At 47.2% G+C, this 17,264-nt stretch overlaps 2 protein-coding genes across 2 annotated transcripts in view; both read right to left on the bottom strand.

Annotated features, from left to right (window-relative positions):
* Nucleotides 1-381: 381 nt before the first annotated feature.
* Nucleotides 382-17,264, bottom strand: part of LOC121865487 (leukocyte elastase inhibitor-like) — a 23,664-nt gene continuing 6,781 nt past the window's right edge. Inside the window, exons 2-7 of the mRNA XM_042364981.1 lie at nucleotides 5,225-5,615; nucleotides 4,502-4,731; nucleotides 3,976-4,149; nucleotides 2,382-2,586; nucleotides 1,704-1,852; nucleotides 382-961 (exon numbers count right to left, since the gene is read on the bottom strand). Coding sequence (XP_042220915.1) covers nucleotides 757-961; nucleotides 1,704-1,852; nucleotides 2,382-2,586; nucleotides 3,976-4,149; nucleotides 4,502-4,731; nucleotides 5,225-5,566 — 1,305 coding nt within the window. The 5' untranslated portion in view covers nucleotides 5,567-5,615 and the 3' untranslated portion in view covers nucleotides 382-756. The remainder of the gene's footprint in view (nucleotides 962-1,703; nucleotides 1,853-2,381; nucleotides 2,587-3,975; nucleotides 4,150-4,501; nucleotides 4,732-5,224; nucleotides 5,616-17,264) is intronic.
* LOC121865543 (basic proline-rich protein-like) overlaps nucleotides 10,458-17,264 on the bottom strand; it is a 16,326-nt gene continuing 9,519 nt past the window's right edge. The window contains exons 2-4 of the mRNA XM_042365060.1: nucleotides 15,137-16,902; nucleotides 13,538-13,625; nucleotides 10,458-10,658 (exon numbers count right to left, since the gene is read on the bottom strand). Coding sequence (XP_042220994.1) covers nucleotides 10,458-10,658; nucleotides 13,538-13,625; nucleotides 15,137-16,902 — 2,055 coding nt within the window. The remainder of the gene's footprint in view (nucleotides 10,659-13,537; nucleotides 13,626-15,136; nucleotides 16,903-17,264) is intronic.

Genomic DNA, 17,264 nt, shown 5'->3' on the forward strand with positions numbered 1-17,264 from the left:
AAATGGTTGAAGAATCTGGTTTCAGCGAAAAGCAAGGGGTGTTTAGAGCCTGAGTGATGCATCAGATTCAGACAAAGACAAGCACACTATCACAGTTCCCCCTTTGCTTACGTTTTCTACGATCTGATAGAGAGTGTTTCAACTAGTTAACACAAGCTAGGATGTGTATGTATGTACAATGATAAGTGGGCTCACGTGTCTGCGCTCTCACAATTACTAAAGCAGCTCAGCACACAACAGGTGTTATATATATATATATATATATATATATATATATATATATATATATATATATATATATATATATATATATATATATATATATATATATATATATATATATATATATATATATATATATATATATATATATATATATATATATATATATATTTATAAACTTTTTTTTTCAATTTTCACTGGAGCAATGCTTGTGGTCAGTTACACATGCCAAAAAAATCGCGAGTTGTGGTGGTGGTGATCTTGGTAGGACCTGTGACCAAGTCCTCCTCTGGCCTCCATCATGTCCGCTGTCTGCCTGGCTACATGTCACCCACATGGTGAGACTTGGGTGTCAGTAGTTATTACAGGAGCCAGGCTGTATAAAATGTGCGTGCAGGCTTGTTATATCTTCTACACATTGTATAGATACTATGTAGTATATTATGCGAAGAGTGAATGCATGAGAGTTTACGTTGTGAGAGAGCCTTGTGCACCTGACAATTATTAATAGGTAAGGTGAAGAAAATCTAGTGTTTAGTTATGGGGGGTGAGGATGATAGGATCTGGGGTGACTACCCGACCCATGAACAACACACTGCTGCCGATGTAGTCCCACAGGAAGAAGATGAATGGGTGGTCCACCTCGAAGTATTTGTCCCCGAAGGTGCCCACCTGGTCCCCTCCAGAAGCCAGGGCGGGGGACCAGTCCTCCCCGTCTTCCACCACCTCACACACGGCCCTGTTGACACAAGGTTCAGTAATTAGTCAGGGCTATCCTGCCCCACCCTATACAAGCCCTGCCACACGGACCGCTAACATGGAAAAGTAATATAAAACCTTGGGTATCACCTACATAATTGCTGGTAATTTTTTCCATCAAATATGTAAAGTAAAGGGTTGTTGGGTTAGTGGGGTGACTGAACATGATTTCTGTGATTCAGACTTAGAAGAAGAAATATGTGCATCATTTATAAAAGAAGGTAGTACAGTAAGAAGCTTCTCAAGTATTCTTACTACGAGAATTAAAATTGGACTCTGGCAATGTATGGGCAACAATCATTTGTGAAGAACTTTAATACTAGATCATTCTTCGGGGTGAAAAATCTATATTGTTTACATTAAAGGATGTGTATAGATACATGTTAAAATTATGTAAAACAGGTAGAAAAACATCTCTGCGTAATGAATTTGTGTTTTTTCTGTCACTAAAATTTGCGTAGTGCAACAGTTGGTCTTTTCTGACAAGTATATAAACAGACCTAAACAGTTTGATGATTAACTGCAGCTTTCAGTTAACGAGGCACAGTCATGTTCAGAGACATGTCAGATGATTGCCGGAGAATAATAAGGTGTGGAATGCTGATGCCAAATCGCTAGTCACGGATGAGTAAATTTTTGCGTGTACAAGTAAGTGAATCAGTATTCATAAATGACACATTAAAGTTTAATCAAGTTAACGAATTCACAACTTAATGATTCACCTGTGTAGGACATCGTGTAAAAGGAGGCTGGGATGGGTGTCCAGAGTGGTAGGGAAGATGGATGTCAAGCCCAAAGACACGAGAGCGTCCTGCAGCGGTGGCACCACGTCCACACGGAATCTGGGCACCCTCAAGTTGACTCGCTCGTCCTGTGGAACAGAATTCAGTACTAACACAGGACAGAGGTGAATTGCGGTATTCACGAAATCTCGACATAAATCTGTAAATATTAGTGTTGGGGGATCAGGGGCAAACAAATAAGGGAAACCGAATTAAAGAATAGTTGATGTATTTCATTCTTAAGACAAAATATGCTATACACGTGATATGTAACAAATGTTCAAATTATACTGTATATATATATATATATATATATATATATATATATTGATTGTAATAAATAAAATAAATGATAATGACAGGAATACAACATAAATTATGGCAGCTCAGCGAATGCAGCAATGAAAGGTTTACCTCAACTTTCATTGCGAGATCCATTTTTAGCTCGACTCAGCATATTGTGTTGTGCAGTTATGGAAACAGTTCCAAGGTAAACACAACCCGGCATAAATCAAATAGTGCTGTTTATTCTGGTAGACGGTACAGCTGAAGCAGTTGAATATTTCCCAAAGTTTCTGGAGTACACTGTAACGAGATTTGCTAATAACTTTATATTACCTTCAAAGTAGAAAAGAGGGCCTTGATGTTGTCTGAGGTGATGTTACGCTCTAGGCTGGCGAGGCCGTGGTCAGGGTGGTCAGGTAGCAAGATGAACATAGACAACCGCCTGGCCACGAAGGGCAGCTCCAGAATGCGCACCTCCAGGTCAGCCGAGTATCCCAATGGTAACTCCAGGCGTCCCACCATCATAGGGATCTCAAACCTGATACAGGATGGTGTGACTCAAATTCTAATGGAATGTTGAAAACTTTGTTTACTTATCTATTTATTTTATTTTAATATTTCGATATGTAACGAGGTCGTCAGGTCCACGTTACACGACTACTTTCTGAAATATTGATTGGTGATGTCCACACTCCAAGGTAACATGGTAGACATATGTATTATGTTAGGCATTAATATTGTTTCTAAAAATCATTTTGAGTACGGAGCACGATAAAACTACTGTACGTGTCAAAGCCAGTTTTTAGGTTGTCCTGTCGACTACACAAGTTTTTGTACTTCCATTTTTCAACAGATGTACAATTTTTATTCTAATGATAAGCCTATGCAGACACGGACACTGCAATTTCACTCATTCACGCTGAATTGAATCCAAACATATGTTCTTGGTAATAATACTAAGCTCTGTTTTTATAATTTGTAAATGTTCCCAACATCCCTTGTTAGATGATAGGCTCTCACCGACAACAACAATGAAAGTCTACGAAAATTATTAGTAAATTAAACAGAAGAGTTTGAAATATCAAGATTTATCAAGCTAATGTGAGAGAAAATTATTGTCAGGATGAATTTGTTTTTTATTAGAAATTGAGTTTCCTATTACTGGAGTGTTCCGAGAACTCAAGTTTGAGGGCTTCTAGGTATCAGGCTAGCTAACATGTTGCCAGAGGAAAGGTGATGACTGATGGGCCTGTGACTGTCGTGCGGTCACATGTAGCTGGTGAACTTACATTGCCTAAGCGAGTGTTGTGGTACATGTAATTGGCCTATCGTCTATCCTTTGTCCGTATACGTCTCTGTTATGTAACTTTGACAGTCATACTTACTGAAAGAAAATGTACGTTTCTGACGTATCTTATGAACTGGACTCGCAGCGTACGTGATAGATTTCACTAGTCTAATAGTCGAAAGTGATGGTGGTGTTGATAGGTACAGCAAAGCAGACTCCGGAATATTAAGGAGGGTCGGTAATATATAACTAGAAAGAATATGATATTATAGCACACTAAATGATCACTGCCAGACTCAGAGAACATAGTGGAGTTCTTCCTGCCATCTTCATTTTTGTCCGATTTCACTGCATATCAATGAAAAAAGCTACCGTATATAACCTTCAAAACTGGTGGTTAGGTTTAGATAAATTTAGGTTCATGTTATGCTACGTGCGCGGAAAAGTGGGGTTATTGACCAAGATGACAGAAAAAGCATTGACGGAGCCCTGTGTTGGAACTCCGTCCATGTAGCTGCATTTATTATTAATTGACTATCAAAGCAGTGTGTATTATAAAGTGTGAATACGATAATTCTCTCCCTTGGTTCTAAATGTGGGAAATATTAAAATATGATAAAAAATTACTTATTATCTTACCTTTCCTCGGAGGTGATAAAGAAGAGACCCTTGTCAAAGGTGAGGTTACGGTCAAACTTGTGAAGCCATCGGCCAGAAAAGTAAACTACCACGAGGGCCAAAGCGTCCATCTGAGCAGTGGGGGCTTCAGCCAGAGGCGCCCCCACCAGGTCATCAGTCTCCCGCGCCACCCACCTGTACCACGTACACAAATTGATATTACCAATGCCAAAATGATACATTAAGTTGGTGAATTTAAACTTCTTGTGAAAACTAAACCCATATATAATTTCAATACCTTGATTCTTTTACATATTAGTTCAGGGTTCAAATATAGTATGCCACTGATTTTTAGTTCCGCGTGCACACCATAAACGTCTATATTAATTTATACACACACAGGTTTAAAAAAAGTATTTCGCCAACTCTGAACATTCAAATGACTCCTTATGACTTACAGTATATCGTGAATTAAACAACGTATTGGAAGAATAAGACGCCTAGTGCTGCTGTCACCCCCTGAGTTCCACCCCTCCCTGCCACTCACTGGTTAATGCCTCTCAGGACCTCTGTGCCGTTGTTATGGAAATCGACCTCCCGAGTCTTCCCAGCGGGATAGAGGCCAGAGGTGGACTGGGCCGAGGAGGAGCCCTGCTGCACGAAGAGGGTATAGGCGAGGCGCAAGTCCTTGTCGTAGTAGGCGTCGGCTAAGTTATCTATCATGGCTGTGTGACCTTCCTCGATTTCCCCGGTGGTCATGTTGGAATACCGTAGAACCTGGTGAGGGAAGTAGGAGATGAAGGATTGATTAAGGATGAATAGGATGAGGGGTGTGGGCACCGCAAGGCCCGGTGAAGGATGTAATTGGTCGGGAACTGGAGATGGATACATAAAGTGAAAAATGATGATGCATGTATATGTTGAAAAACCAGTATTAATGGTGAGTTTACATTCACCCAGTTATTCACAATGCATTTTTACACTCCTCTTCCTCACAGCCTGTAAACCACTAAAAAAAATCTTATTCACTTTTAGTGTTAAATCAAACTTTTTATTTTCAACATTTTACGTTCCTGTAGCTAAACTATCCAAGGGTACTGTATAGTGGGTAATTTTTTCCTAACACATTTAAAATCGTATAGACCTCACTATACATTCACCAATTTATTCCAATATCTTAACTTCATTTAACAGCAATCAAAAACATTCTGGCAGGTACAGACACTGCGCAGGGGGAACAAACACGTCAGAGAGAGAGAGAAAAAAATACCTGTCTGATCTGTTGCGTGACATCAGCGTCTGAGATGTGGAGGAGCGGGGACAGTGCGGCCGCCACACCCACGGGGCTGAAGAGCACATTGGCGTTGGGGTGGCTGGACTTGTTGACTAAGGCGCCGTACAGGTCTAGAGTGAACTGGAAATGTGCTTGCGAGAATCTCTGCCCACTACTGCCGGTGGTGGTTGGGTCTGGCCCAGCCGCCCTGTCTGGCCTGGGGGAGGTGGTGGGTATTGGGAGGGTTGGTGAGGCGTATTTGGAGGGTGAGGGGATGGCCCGGATGGCAGGCGAGGCTAGGAGCGTCACCACCATGCCACACACTATCCTCACGCTCATTGTCGGGCCCCTGCCAGCGCCGCCGCCTCCAAACACTGCTTGCCCACCCCTGTAAGACATGCAGCACCCACATTCATTACTTACAAACACTAATAACAATATTAAATTTACATATACTGTACAGTACTTGTAATAATGTAGGCATAATACAGTATTTATATCAACAGCAACAATAGTATATAAACAAAAATAATAATAACGAGAAAATCTGGCAGTTGAAAGTCTGGCACTGTTGAGGAAGTACGCCGCTTCTGAAAGATTTCGCAGGAAAAGTTTGGCACTGAGCAATATCTGTCGCAAGAGAAGTCTCGCTAGGAAAACTGTCACTGGAGTTTTTCACCGTGGAGTAAATCTGAACTGTAGAGAGTGTCACTATAAAGTGTCATTGTTGAAAAAGTCTATCACTGTAGAGAAATTTTGTCACAGTAAAGTCATTGTAGAAAGTCTGTCACCGTAAAGAAAGTTTCGCCACAAAAAAGTTTCACCATTAAGAAAGTCTGTGTGCAATAAAAGCATCACTGCAGAAAAAGTATGTTACCGAAAATAAAGTCTTTATTGCAATACAAGTTCTGCGCTAAAGAAAAATAAATAAATAATGAGGTAAATTTACGAGATTCAATTTTACATAAAGAAAATTAAAAAAAAAATACATGGCATATAAATGTAAGTACTGTGGGGTCCATCAAAATTTGAAAGAAAATAATGAGTTCATGGATTCAGGAAGACAAATAGCTGTATAATTTGTTCATAGAGGTCTGAAGGTAATACGATGCAATATAAGTTCATTGGCTCAGACTTGAAGACTACCATAAACTGTTGATAATTTACATTTAGAAACTCAGGAAGAACAACATACCCTGTACTGTATATCTCTCCCCTAAGGAAAACAAACATATCACTTTAAAATAGTTCATAATCTGGAGGGTGTTGGCGTCACCTCTTGCTTCGGTTAATCGCTCTCCACAATAAAAGTGTTAACCGTATTTTTTTAGCAAGACTTATCCAGGAACCTTGTAACATAGATTATTTACTTACTAGTGTGTATGAATATTATATTAATTAAGGAGAATTTGCTTGTTTCTTTATTTATTTAACAAGTGCTTACCTCTGTTCTCGTCCAGCTATTACTGGGAATTCCTTGTTACTATTAGTTAAGGGAAATTTAAAGAGAAATCTACGTTTCTTAATTTGTTCAAACAAAAGAAGTGATACTCGAATGAGGTTGTATGTCTTAACCCTATTTCTAACTAAATATATCGTGGGAAGCTTCACTTTATACCCACCTGATTACCCTCTCATGCACCGCTGCCGTCTTCCAACACTAGACACCCGACCAAGACACACCACACGCTAAGCTAAACTGACTCTACATAGTAGCATTATCTTGTAGCTGTATGGAGTATATTCGGAGTGTCCAATAAAAATCTCTCAAAGATTTTTTAGGTACTTTTTCACAGATGGGCGGAGCTATCTCCGTGGCACTGGTGTAGGGCACCTGTGGCCCTTGAGGGCGGGATGACGAATGGTTGACGAATTGGCAGTTATTCCCAGCTGACAGGTTAATCACAGAGATATTATTAAGTTCCCTCTCTTCCCCTGTTGTTGTAGCGGCTGGCTATCGTGGGCGTCCCTTTTATTATAGCCTTTCAATGAAATCCCATTCTTTTACACAAATCGGTACAGAGGTGGCAGTGTCTGTAATGCCCAAGGCCATTCAGCCATGCTGTTTCTCCTGGCCTTCTTCGAGAAGTATTTACGATAATGGGCTCTACCGATGTGCGAATACTTAAGGCCTCGAATTATTTGACGGAATCGTTTGGAAGGAAAGAATACAAATCTGTGATAACAAGGAAAAAACGAATGCGAGCTTAAGAAAAGCATATTTAAATAAACGGTCCAAAGCGTACTGTAGTAATTCATTTGTTTATCGCAAAAGAGACAGCGAGGACAACTTATCTTTGAGTTGATCCAGGGTTACTTTTGACTGGTTATATGTCGTCTACTGTCGATAATAGCACCCACTAAAAATAACACTGTGAGTTTTTCCTTCCTTTATGTCAATATTGTGACCTCTACGTAATAAAAAATATATTTCAGCCAGTACTGTACTGTATGTTCCATAAGTGACAGCACTACAGCATCTTTATCATGTGACCATGAAACGTACGTGTTTCTTAACGTGTTTAAAATCCCTAAGTTGACATTGTTGAGGTGGTAATATTTGTGTCAGTATGGTACTGAGGCGATGTTTAATGTTTTATACATTGATCAGTAAACATGAGGTGAATCTTTTCGTTACACTGTATAACGTAATGTTCTGTTGTTACTCGATTTGTGTTGTGGTGTAGTGATGTTCCGTGGTTGTTTCTCTCATCTTTCGTTACTCCAGGATTATGCCGTTTTCAAAACAAAGTATCACAATGTGTGTGTGATGGGGGGGGGGGGGATGTAGGGATGTAAGACATTGAAATAGGTGTACCAAAATACAGAATAAAAACGCAGTAAGACTCACAATAATGTCCATGGAGTCCCCCAGACGTCTTGTGGGGGATAAAGTGAGAGCGGTCATGGAGGCTGGAGTGGGAAGGTCATCTTACCTCACAAATGCCTCCATCAATCCATCCAATTGTTTTGTTCTACGCATACCTGCCCTCGCGTGCCAGGGAGCCTCCACATTCCATTTATATTTTGCCATGAAACAAAGCGTTTTGTCCTGGCAGGTATGCGGCTCATTTGTGCTCATTAGAATGTGAAGATGATATGTTGTGGCAGCGGGGGGGTTGGCATAAATCTGTCATAAACATGTTTAGCATGTTAATAGTGAATAAGGTGGCCACGGGGTGGGTGCCTGGCGCTCTTGCTCGTACGAGGTGTTGTGGAGGTATGACCAACATTCCTTCTTATACTCAGGGTCGAGTTCAGTTTGTCTAGTGTACAGTATATACACGATAAATCAGTAAGGCTACGTGGCAGTTTCTTATTCAATAGTCATCTGAGACATAGACATGCTGTCTCTGGTCGCTTAACTAGTGGGACTTTCAAATAATTGTCGATTAATTGTTCTCGGCCCTTGGCTCAGATTCATAAAGTTTTGTCAAATGTTCCCAAGTTGTTGTTTTAGGATAGAAAACAACACTAAGGGACATAATATATAAAACCCAAATTACGCTGAGGCTATAATGTCTTGATTAGATTTTTACCTCATAACTGAATGACCAGGCTGGTAACACTAGAGAAGCTAGGAGCGTCAGCTTGGAAACACTAGAGAAGCTAGGAGCGACAGCTTGGTAACACCAGAGAAGCTGGGAGCATCAGCTTGGTAACACTAGAGAAGCTAGGAGCGACAGCTTGGTAACACCAGAGAAGCTGGGAGCATCAGCTTGGTAACACCAGAGAAGCTGGGAGCGTCAGCTTGGTAACACTAGAGAAGCTGGGAGCGACAGCTTGGTAACACCAGAGAAGCTGAGAGCGTCAGCTTGATAACACTAGAGAAGCTGGGAGCGACAACTTGGAAACACCAGAGAAGCTGGGAGCGACAGCTTGGTAACACTAGAGAAGCTGGGAGCGACAGCTTTGTAACACCAGAGAAGCTGGGAGCCTCAGCTTGGTAACACTAGAGAAGCTGGGAGCGTCAGCTTGGTAACCCAGAGAAACACCAGAGAAGCTGGGAGCGACAGCTTGGTAACACCAGAGAAGCTTCAGCTTGGTAACACCAGAGAAGCGGGGAGCGTCAGCTTGGTAACATTAGAGAAGCTGGGAGCGACAGCTTTGTAACACCAGAGAAGCTGGGAGCATCAGCTTGGTAACACCAGAGAAGCTGGGAGCGTCAACTTGGTAACACTAGAGAAGCTGGGAGCGACAGCTTGGTAACACCAGAGAAGCTGAGAGCGTCAGCTTGATAACACTAGAGAAGCTGGGAGCGACAACTTGGAAACACCAGAGAAGCTGGGAGCGACAGCTTGGTAACACTAGAGAAGCTGGGAGCGACAGCTTTGTAACACCAGAGAAGCTGGGAGCCTCAGCTTGGTAACACTAGAGAAGCTGGGAGCGACAGCTTTGTAACACCAGAGAAGCTGGGAGCGTCAGCTTGGTAACACCAGAGAAGCTGGGAGCGACAGCTTGGTAACACCAGAGAAGCGGGGAGCGTCAGCTTGGTAACATTAGAGAAGCTGGGAGCGACAGCTTTGTAACACCAGAGAAGCTGGGAGCGTCAGCTTGGTAACACCAGAGAAGCGGGGAGCGTCAGCTTGCAACATTAGAGTAAGCCAGCGACAGTTTGGTAACACCTGTCTCAGAGAAGGGGAGCGTCAGCTTGGTAACACTAGACAAGCTGGGAGCGACAGCTTGGTACGCTCAGGAGAAGGGGAGCGTCAGCTAGAACAGTAGAGAAGCTGGGAGTGACAGCTGGTAAATACCAGAGAAGTGGGGAGCGTCAGCTTGGTAACAGCAGAGAAGCTGGGAGCGACAGCTTGGTAACACCAGAGAAGTGGGAGCGTCAGCTTGGTAACATTAGAGAAGCTGGGAGCGACAGCTTTGTAACACCAGAGAAGCTGGGAGCGGGCCGGGGCTTGGTAACACTAGAGAAGCTGAGAGCGACAGCTTTGTAAATACCAGAGACGCTGGGAAAGCCAGCTTGGTAACATTAGAGAAGCTGAAGTGACAGCTTGGTAACACCAGAGAAGCGGGAGCGTCAGCTGGTAACATTAGAGAAGTGATGACAGCTTTGTAACACAGGAGAAGCTGGGAGCGTCAGCTTGGTAACACTAGAGAAGCTGGGAGCGACAGCTTTGTAACACCAGAGACGCTGGGAGAGTCAGCTTGGTAACATTAGAGAAGCTGGAAGTGACAGCTTGGTAACACCAGAAAAGCTGGGAGCGTCAGCTTGATAACACTAGAGAAGCTGGGAGCGACAACTTGGTGACACCAGAGAAGCTGGGAGCGACAGCTTGGTAACACCAGAGAAGCTGGGAGCGACAGCTTGGTAACACCAGAGAAGCTGGGAGCGACAGCTTTGTAACACCAGAGAAGCTTTGAGCGTCAGCTTGGTAACACTAGAGAAGCTAGGAGCGACAGCTTGGTAACACCAGAGAAGCTGGGAGCATCAGCTTGGTAACATCAGAGAAGCTGAGAGCGTCAGCTTGGTAATACCAAAGAAGCTGGGAGCGTCAGCTTGGCAATACCAGAGAAGCTGGAAGCGTCAGCTTGGTAACACCAAAGAAGCTGGGAGCGTCAGCTTGGTAATACCAGAAAAGCTGGAAGCGTCAGCTTGGTAACAGCAGAGAAGCTGGGAGCATCCGCTTGGCAACACCAGAGGAGCTGGGAACATCAGCTTGGTAACATCAGAGGAGCTAGGAGCGTCAGCTTGGTAAAGCTTAAGTTGCTGGGAGCTTCAGCTTGGTAACACCAGAGGAGTTGGGAGCGTCAGCTTGGTAACACTAAAGAAGCTGAGAGCGTCAGCTCGGTAACAGATTCGGCGCCTGGGTGTCTGGCGGGGCTTCAGTATATGTTTGTTGGTCAACTGAGTCGAGTTAACCACTTCTATTATTTGTATAAATTCCTCCGGTCATCACAGCGCAGCACGTAAGAGCACAAGAAACTTTACAGAAGATTATTAATAAAATTGTCTGTTGGTTGGTGTAATGTTACACTACTACTGAGGTTAAGGACGTACAGCACTGTACCGGTAAAGTAGGTTACTTCTTACACTAGTCATTAACACTTAAAAATTCTCAACGACTGTCCTTTTGTGAGAAAGATAAATAATATGTATTCATTTACGAGGAAAATAAACCACACAGAGGAATATATCTAATTCTTATCAGTAACACTGTGAGCTTGTGTGGACCTCCATAAAATAAGATGCCGGATACACCGTGGGTCTGAGCCCTGACAAGGCAAGTGATACTACCTGGTCCAGTCACCAGTATACTGTAGCTCTCTGCAATGTTGTTGTGTTATCGTGATATTTTGACGGAAGTTAAAGTTAAAACTAACTTGATCTCCGTTAGCCTTAAAGGTATTTCGTGTTTTGTGATTTTTATAGTGACATCATTTAATCTTCTCAGGTACTACGTAAGTGTTGTTATTTGTGAACAATTTTATTCGCCACGTAACGTGCTCTCTGTAACACGCCTAACCTTATTTATTTGAGACATTAGTAACACACCAGCTTAGGGTCGAGGTCAGTAAGGTTCCTTTAATGACAAGAGTATTTAAGAATGTACCTGACTGTGACAAACTAAAACAAATTCAACAATAACATCAAAATTATGTTCAGGTTCTGCTTCAGCAAGAAACTTCATATAGTAACCGCAACAAGATAAAGTTATGGAAGAGATTATTTCAGATAAGTTTTTTGTCTTAATTTTATTCCATAATAATATAAAGTGAACGTATCATAATCTTTATGTTATTTCTGGACGCTATTTGTACGTTAGTTTAGGTTAGCACTTGTGTGGGTTCTTATATCGTCACTTGAGATATATACATCGTACGAACCATTGTGAATCCTGGTTATCGCGTGACGTGCTTTATTGTTTAGGAGTGATGTCATTCCTGTGTAGCCTCTCTGGGGGGAGATGAAGGTCACAAGTCATTCCGTCGCCAACCGAATGACTTAAGAGGTTACAGCAGCTGTACACGCAAGTCACAAGAGCTATAGCTTCATCCCTAGACTTGTAATTTGAAGTTATTATTGAAATTGAATATAGAGTGTAGCTCAGCTTTGTATTATGAATGTAAGAAAATATAGACCAAGGGATCCTTTCTGAACTTATGGCTGTGATTATATGGACAGTGTCGTGTAGTACAGTGTCTTGTTGCAGTGTCATATAGTACAGTGTCTTGTTGCAGTGTCGTGTAGTACAGTGTCTTGTTGCAGTGTCGTGTAGTACAGTGTCTTGTTGCAGTGTCGTGTAGTACAGTATCTTGTTGCAGTGTCGTGTAGTACAGTATCTTGTTGCAGTGTCGTGTAGTACAGTGTCTTGTTGCAGTGTCGTGTAGTACAGTGTCGTTGTAGTGTCGTGAATTATAGTAGTGTAGGTCTGTTCGTGGTCGTATAATTCCCCGTGTACTAAAATTCAGGAACATGCAAGTGTCTATTTTAGAGAGAGAGAGAATAATAAAATGCAATTTATCACAGGTCAGTAATCGTGGTAGACCAGTGTGACCCCCGACCTGAGAAAGTGGAGGAGAAACTACTGAAATCTCTCCCATAACGCTATTTTGTTGGAGGAAGACACTGGCCCTCGCTCTACCACTTCGTCTATGCATCTTGTCATCACCACACGATCCCCTTACAATAATTAATGGAGTTAAACGACTCATTAAGAGTTTAACTACTCATAAAGTGACCGAGCGTGGGACATAGGGCAGCAAAAAGATGATATGTGTTCAGGTAATCGGTGAGAGCTTCCAGGTAATTGTCGAGAAATTTGGTGTCACACACACACACACACACACACACACACACACACACACACACACACACACACACACACACACAAACACACACACACACACATCGCTACAAAGCGAAAAAGGGGGTGTAGTGGGAGTAGAGTTCGTTGTCGTAGACCGGCCGGCCGTCTGGCTGGGTCCTACCCCTGGTCGCCCTGAATGACCCTGGCGGACCCTGTATCCAGCAGGGCGGGTGGTCACGACTACCCTAGATTAAGGGTACGCACCAGACACGGCTGTTGACCCCTGACTCGTGATGGGGGTGACCTTTAATCGATTGATGAAGCGTCGTGGTCCTCAGGTTCATTGATGGTAACGGGAGGTTTCTGTATGGAGTTTTGTTTCTCTTCGGCGTTGCTGAGTGAGGGTGAGGGTGGGGGTGAGGGTGAGGTGAGGGGTGAGGTGGGGGGGGTGAGGGTGAGGGTTCGGGTGAGGGTGGGGGTGAGGGTTCGGGTGAGGGTGAGGGGTGAGGATGAGGGTGAGGGTGTGAGGGTGTAACTAGCCCTCACTCACAGCTTCTGTCGGACTCCGGAGAACTATATTATGTTCTGCGGGGACTTGAACAGTTACAGATTCTGGGAAAGTGGGAGAATCACAGGTTCTGGGAATGACATATAAACCACAGTTTCTGGGTTTGAGTCAGAATTTTCCCAGTTTCAACCTGGTGGTGAGGCCCAGGTGGTGATGCACAGGTGGTGATGCCCAGGTGGTGATGCCCAGGTGGTGATGCCCAGGTGGTGATGCACAGGTGGTGATGCCCAGGTGGTGATGCCCAGGTGGTGATGATGCCCAGGTGGTGATAATCTGTGGTGAGGCCAGGTGGTGGTGCACAGGTGGTGAGACCCAGGTGGTGATGGGTTTGGTGGTGATGCCCAGGTGATGCTGGTGGGTGGTGATGCTGGTGGTGATGCCAGGTGGTGGGCCCAGGTGGTGCACAGGTGGTACAGGTGGTGATGCACAGGTGGTGATGCCAGTGGTGATGCTGAGTGGTGATGCACAGGTGGTGATGCAGGTGGTGATGCCAGGTGGTGATGCAGGTGGTGATGCCCAGGTGGTGATAATCTGGTGGTGAGGCCAGGTGGTGATGCTGGTGGTGGGGCCAGGTGGTGATGCACAGGTGGTGAGGCCCTTGTGGTACAGGTGGTGAGATGCACAGGTGGTGATAACCTGGTGGTGAGGCCAGGTGGTGATTGCAGGTGGTGATGCCAGGTGGTGATAATCTGGTGGTGAGGCCAGGTGGTGATGCACAGGTGGTGATGCACAAGTGGTGATGCAGGTGGTGATAACCTGGTGGTGAGGCCAGGTGATGCACAGGTGGTGATGCACAGGTGGTGAGGCCCAGGTGGTGCACAGGTGGTGAGGCCTGGTGGTGATAATCTGGTGGTGAGGCAGGTGGTGGGTGGGTGATAGCCTGGTGGTGAGGCCCAGGTGGTGATGCTCTGGTGGTGATGCACAGGTGGTGATCTGCTGGTGTGAGGCCCAGGTGGTGATGCCAGGTGGTGATGTACAGGGTGGTGCTGGGTGAGCACAGATGGTGGGGCCCAGGTGGTGATGCATGGGTGGTGATAACCTGGTGGTGATGCAGTGCAGGTGGTGATGCCAAGATGGTGAGCCAGGTGGTGATGCCAGGTGGTGATGTACAGGTGGTGATGCAGGTGGTGATGCCAGATGTGGGCCCAGGTGGTGATGCCCAGGTGGTGATGCCAGGTGGTGATAACCTGGTGGTGCCGTGCACAGGTGGTGATGCCTGGGTGGTGATGCATGGTGGTGATAACCTGGTGGTGATGCCCAGTGCACTGGTGGTGGTGCCAAGATGGTGGGCCCAGGTGGTGCCGGAGTGGTGATAACCTGGTGGTGATGCACAGGTGGTGAAGCCCAGGGGATTAGGGTCCAGGGGTGAGACCCAGGGAATAATGCCAGGGGTGAGACCCAGGGGATGAGCCAGGGGGTGGGCGGGATGAGCAGGGCATAATGCCCAGAGTGGACCCAGGATCCAGGGATGGTGGGGGTGAGACCCAGGATGGGGACGGAGATGAGACCCAGGATGAGGCAGGGGGTGGGGCCGGGGCCCAAGGACAGGGGAGTGAGGACCTGGGTGGACAGGGGTGAGACCCAGGATGGAGGCCAGGGAACCCAAGGGAGGTGAGACCCAGGGGATGAGACCTGGGGATGGGGCCCAGAGTGGACCCAGGATGAGGACCTGGGGATGGGGCCCAGGGGTGGGACCCAGGGGACGGGGACCTGGGGTGGACGGGGGTTGGACCTGGGGATGAGGCCAGGGGGTGAGACAGGGGATGAGACCCAGGGATGAACCCAGGGTGAGACAGGGATGAGACATGGGGTGAGGCCCAGGATGGACAGGGGATGAGACCAGGGATGAGGGCCCAGGGTGAGGACAGGGGGATGAGACCTGGGGATGGGGCCAGGGGTGAGGACCCAGGGACGGGGCCCAGGGGTGAGACCCAGGGGATGAGGCCTGGGATGAGGCCCAGGGAGTGAGACCAGGAGGACCTAGGAGGTGAACCCCGGGGGATGAGACCTAGGGGGTTGAGACCCAGATGCCAAGGGGTGAGACCCAGGGACAGGGGACCTGGGGGTGAGACCCAGGATGGGGACCCTAGGGGATGGGGCCCAGATGCCCAGGGGTTGGGGACCCAGGGGGTGAGGACCCTGGGGTGGATGGGTGGGGCCCGGGGTGGGCCCAGGGGGCTGGGGGTGAGACCCAGGATGGGCCTTGGTGAGACCCAGGATGAGGCCTGGGGTGAGACCCAGGGGATGAGACCCAGGGGATGAGCCAAGGGAGTGAACCCAGAGGCCCAGGGGTGAGACCCAGGGGATGAGGCCTGAGGTGGGCCAGGATGAGACAGGGGATGAGACCCAGAGTGAGACAGAGGCCCGGGGTGGGGCCGGGATGAGGCTGGGGGGACCCGGGGATGAGCCCACTTGGGGTGAGACCCGGGTGACTGGGGGCCCAGGGTTGGACCCAGGATGGGGCCCAGGGGTGGGGCAGAGGCCCAAGGGACCCGGGGATAGGGCCAGGGGTGGGGACCCAGGTAAGGCAGAGGTGAGACCCAGGGATGAGACAGGGGATGAGGCTGAGGTGAGACAGGAGCCCAGGGGTGAGACCCAGTGAGGCCTGGGGTGGACCCAGGGATGAGACCTGGGGGTGAGACCCAGGATGAGACCCAGGATGAGACCCAAGAGGTGGACCCAGGGGATGAGACAGGGGACCCCAGGGGTGGGGACCCGGGATGAGACCCAGGTGAGACCCAGGGATTGAGACCCGGGGGTAAGGCCCGGGGTGGAGTCCCAGGTGGTGCGGCCCAGAGGTGAGACCCAGGATGAGACCCAGAGGGGTGAACCAGTGAGACCAGGGGATGGGGGCCCTTGGGGTGAGACCCGGGGATGGAGGGGGATGAAGCCAGGGGTGAGCCAGGGGGATGAGGCCCTTGGGGTGAGACCCAGGGCATGAGGCCCAGGGTGAGACCAGGATGAGACCCAGGGTGGGGACCCAGAGGTGGACCAGGGAGTGAGACAGGGGATGAGGCCCGGGTGGGCAGGGCATGAGGCCCAGGGGTGAGACAGGGGATGAGACCCAGGGGATGAGACCCAGAGGTGGACAGGGGATTAGACCCAGGTAAGGCTGGGGTGAGTCCCAGGTGGTGCGGCAGGGGGTGAGGCCCGTGAGGAGCTCGGTGGAGTCTGGGAGGACCAAGAGGATGGGGGAGTGAGGCCCAGGGAGGCAGGGCCAGGAAAATGCCAGGTGGGGACCCAGGAGATGAAACCCAGGGGTGAGACCCAGGGATGAGACCCAGAGGATATTCCCAGGGATATGCCAGGGGATGGGCCAGGGGTGAGATCAGAGGTTCAGGATGAGACTGGGAAAATGTCAAGGGTGAGACCCAAGAGATGAAACCAGGGTGGACCCAGGATGGCAGAGGATATGCAGGATGGGGCCCAGGGCTGAGATCCAGAGTTCAGGATGGGCCAGAAGGAAATGCCATGAGACCCAGGGATGAGACCCAGGATAATCCAGGGGATGACCAGGGCTGAGATCCAGAGGTCAGGATGAGACCCAGGGGAAAATGCCAAGGGTGGTGGAGAGACCCAGGATGGCAGGGCCAGGGGGTGAGACCCAGGATGAGGCAGGGATGAGGCCAAGGGGTGGTCAGGTTGCAGCCCAGGTGAGGCCAGGGAAATTGAGCAGAGGCCCAGAGATGGGGTCAGGAGTGGGGTGTGA

Source organism: Homarus americanus, unplaced genomic scaffold (assembly GCF_018991925.1).
Source record: "Homarus americanus isolate GMGI-L3 unplaced genomic scaffold, GMGI_Hamer_2.0 scaffold25483, whole genome shotgun sequence".
In the NCBI taxonomy this organism is placed as follows: Eukaryota; Metazoa; Arthropoda; class Malacostraca; order Decapoda; family Nephropidae; genus Homarus; species Homarus americanus.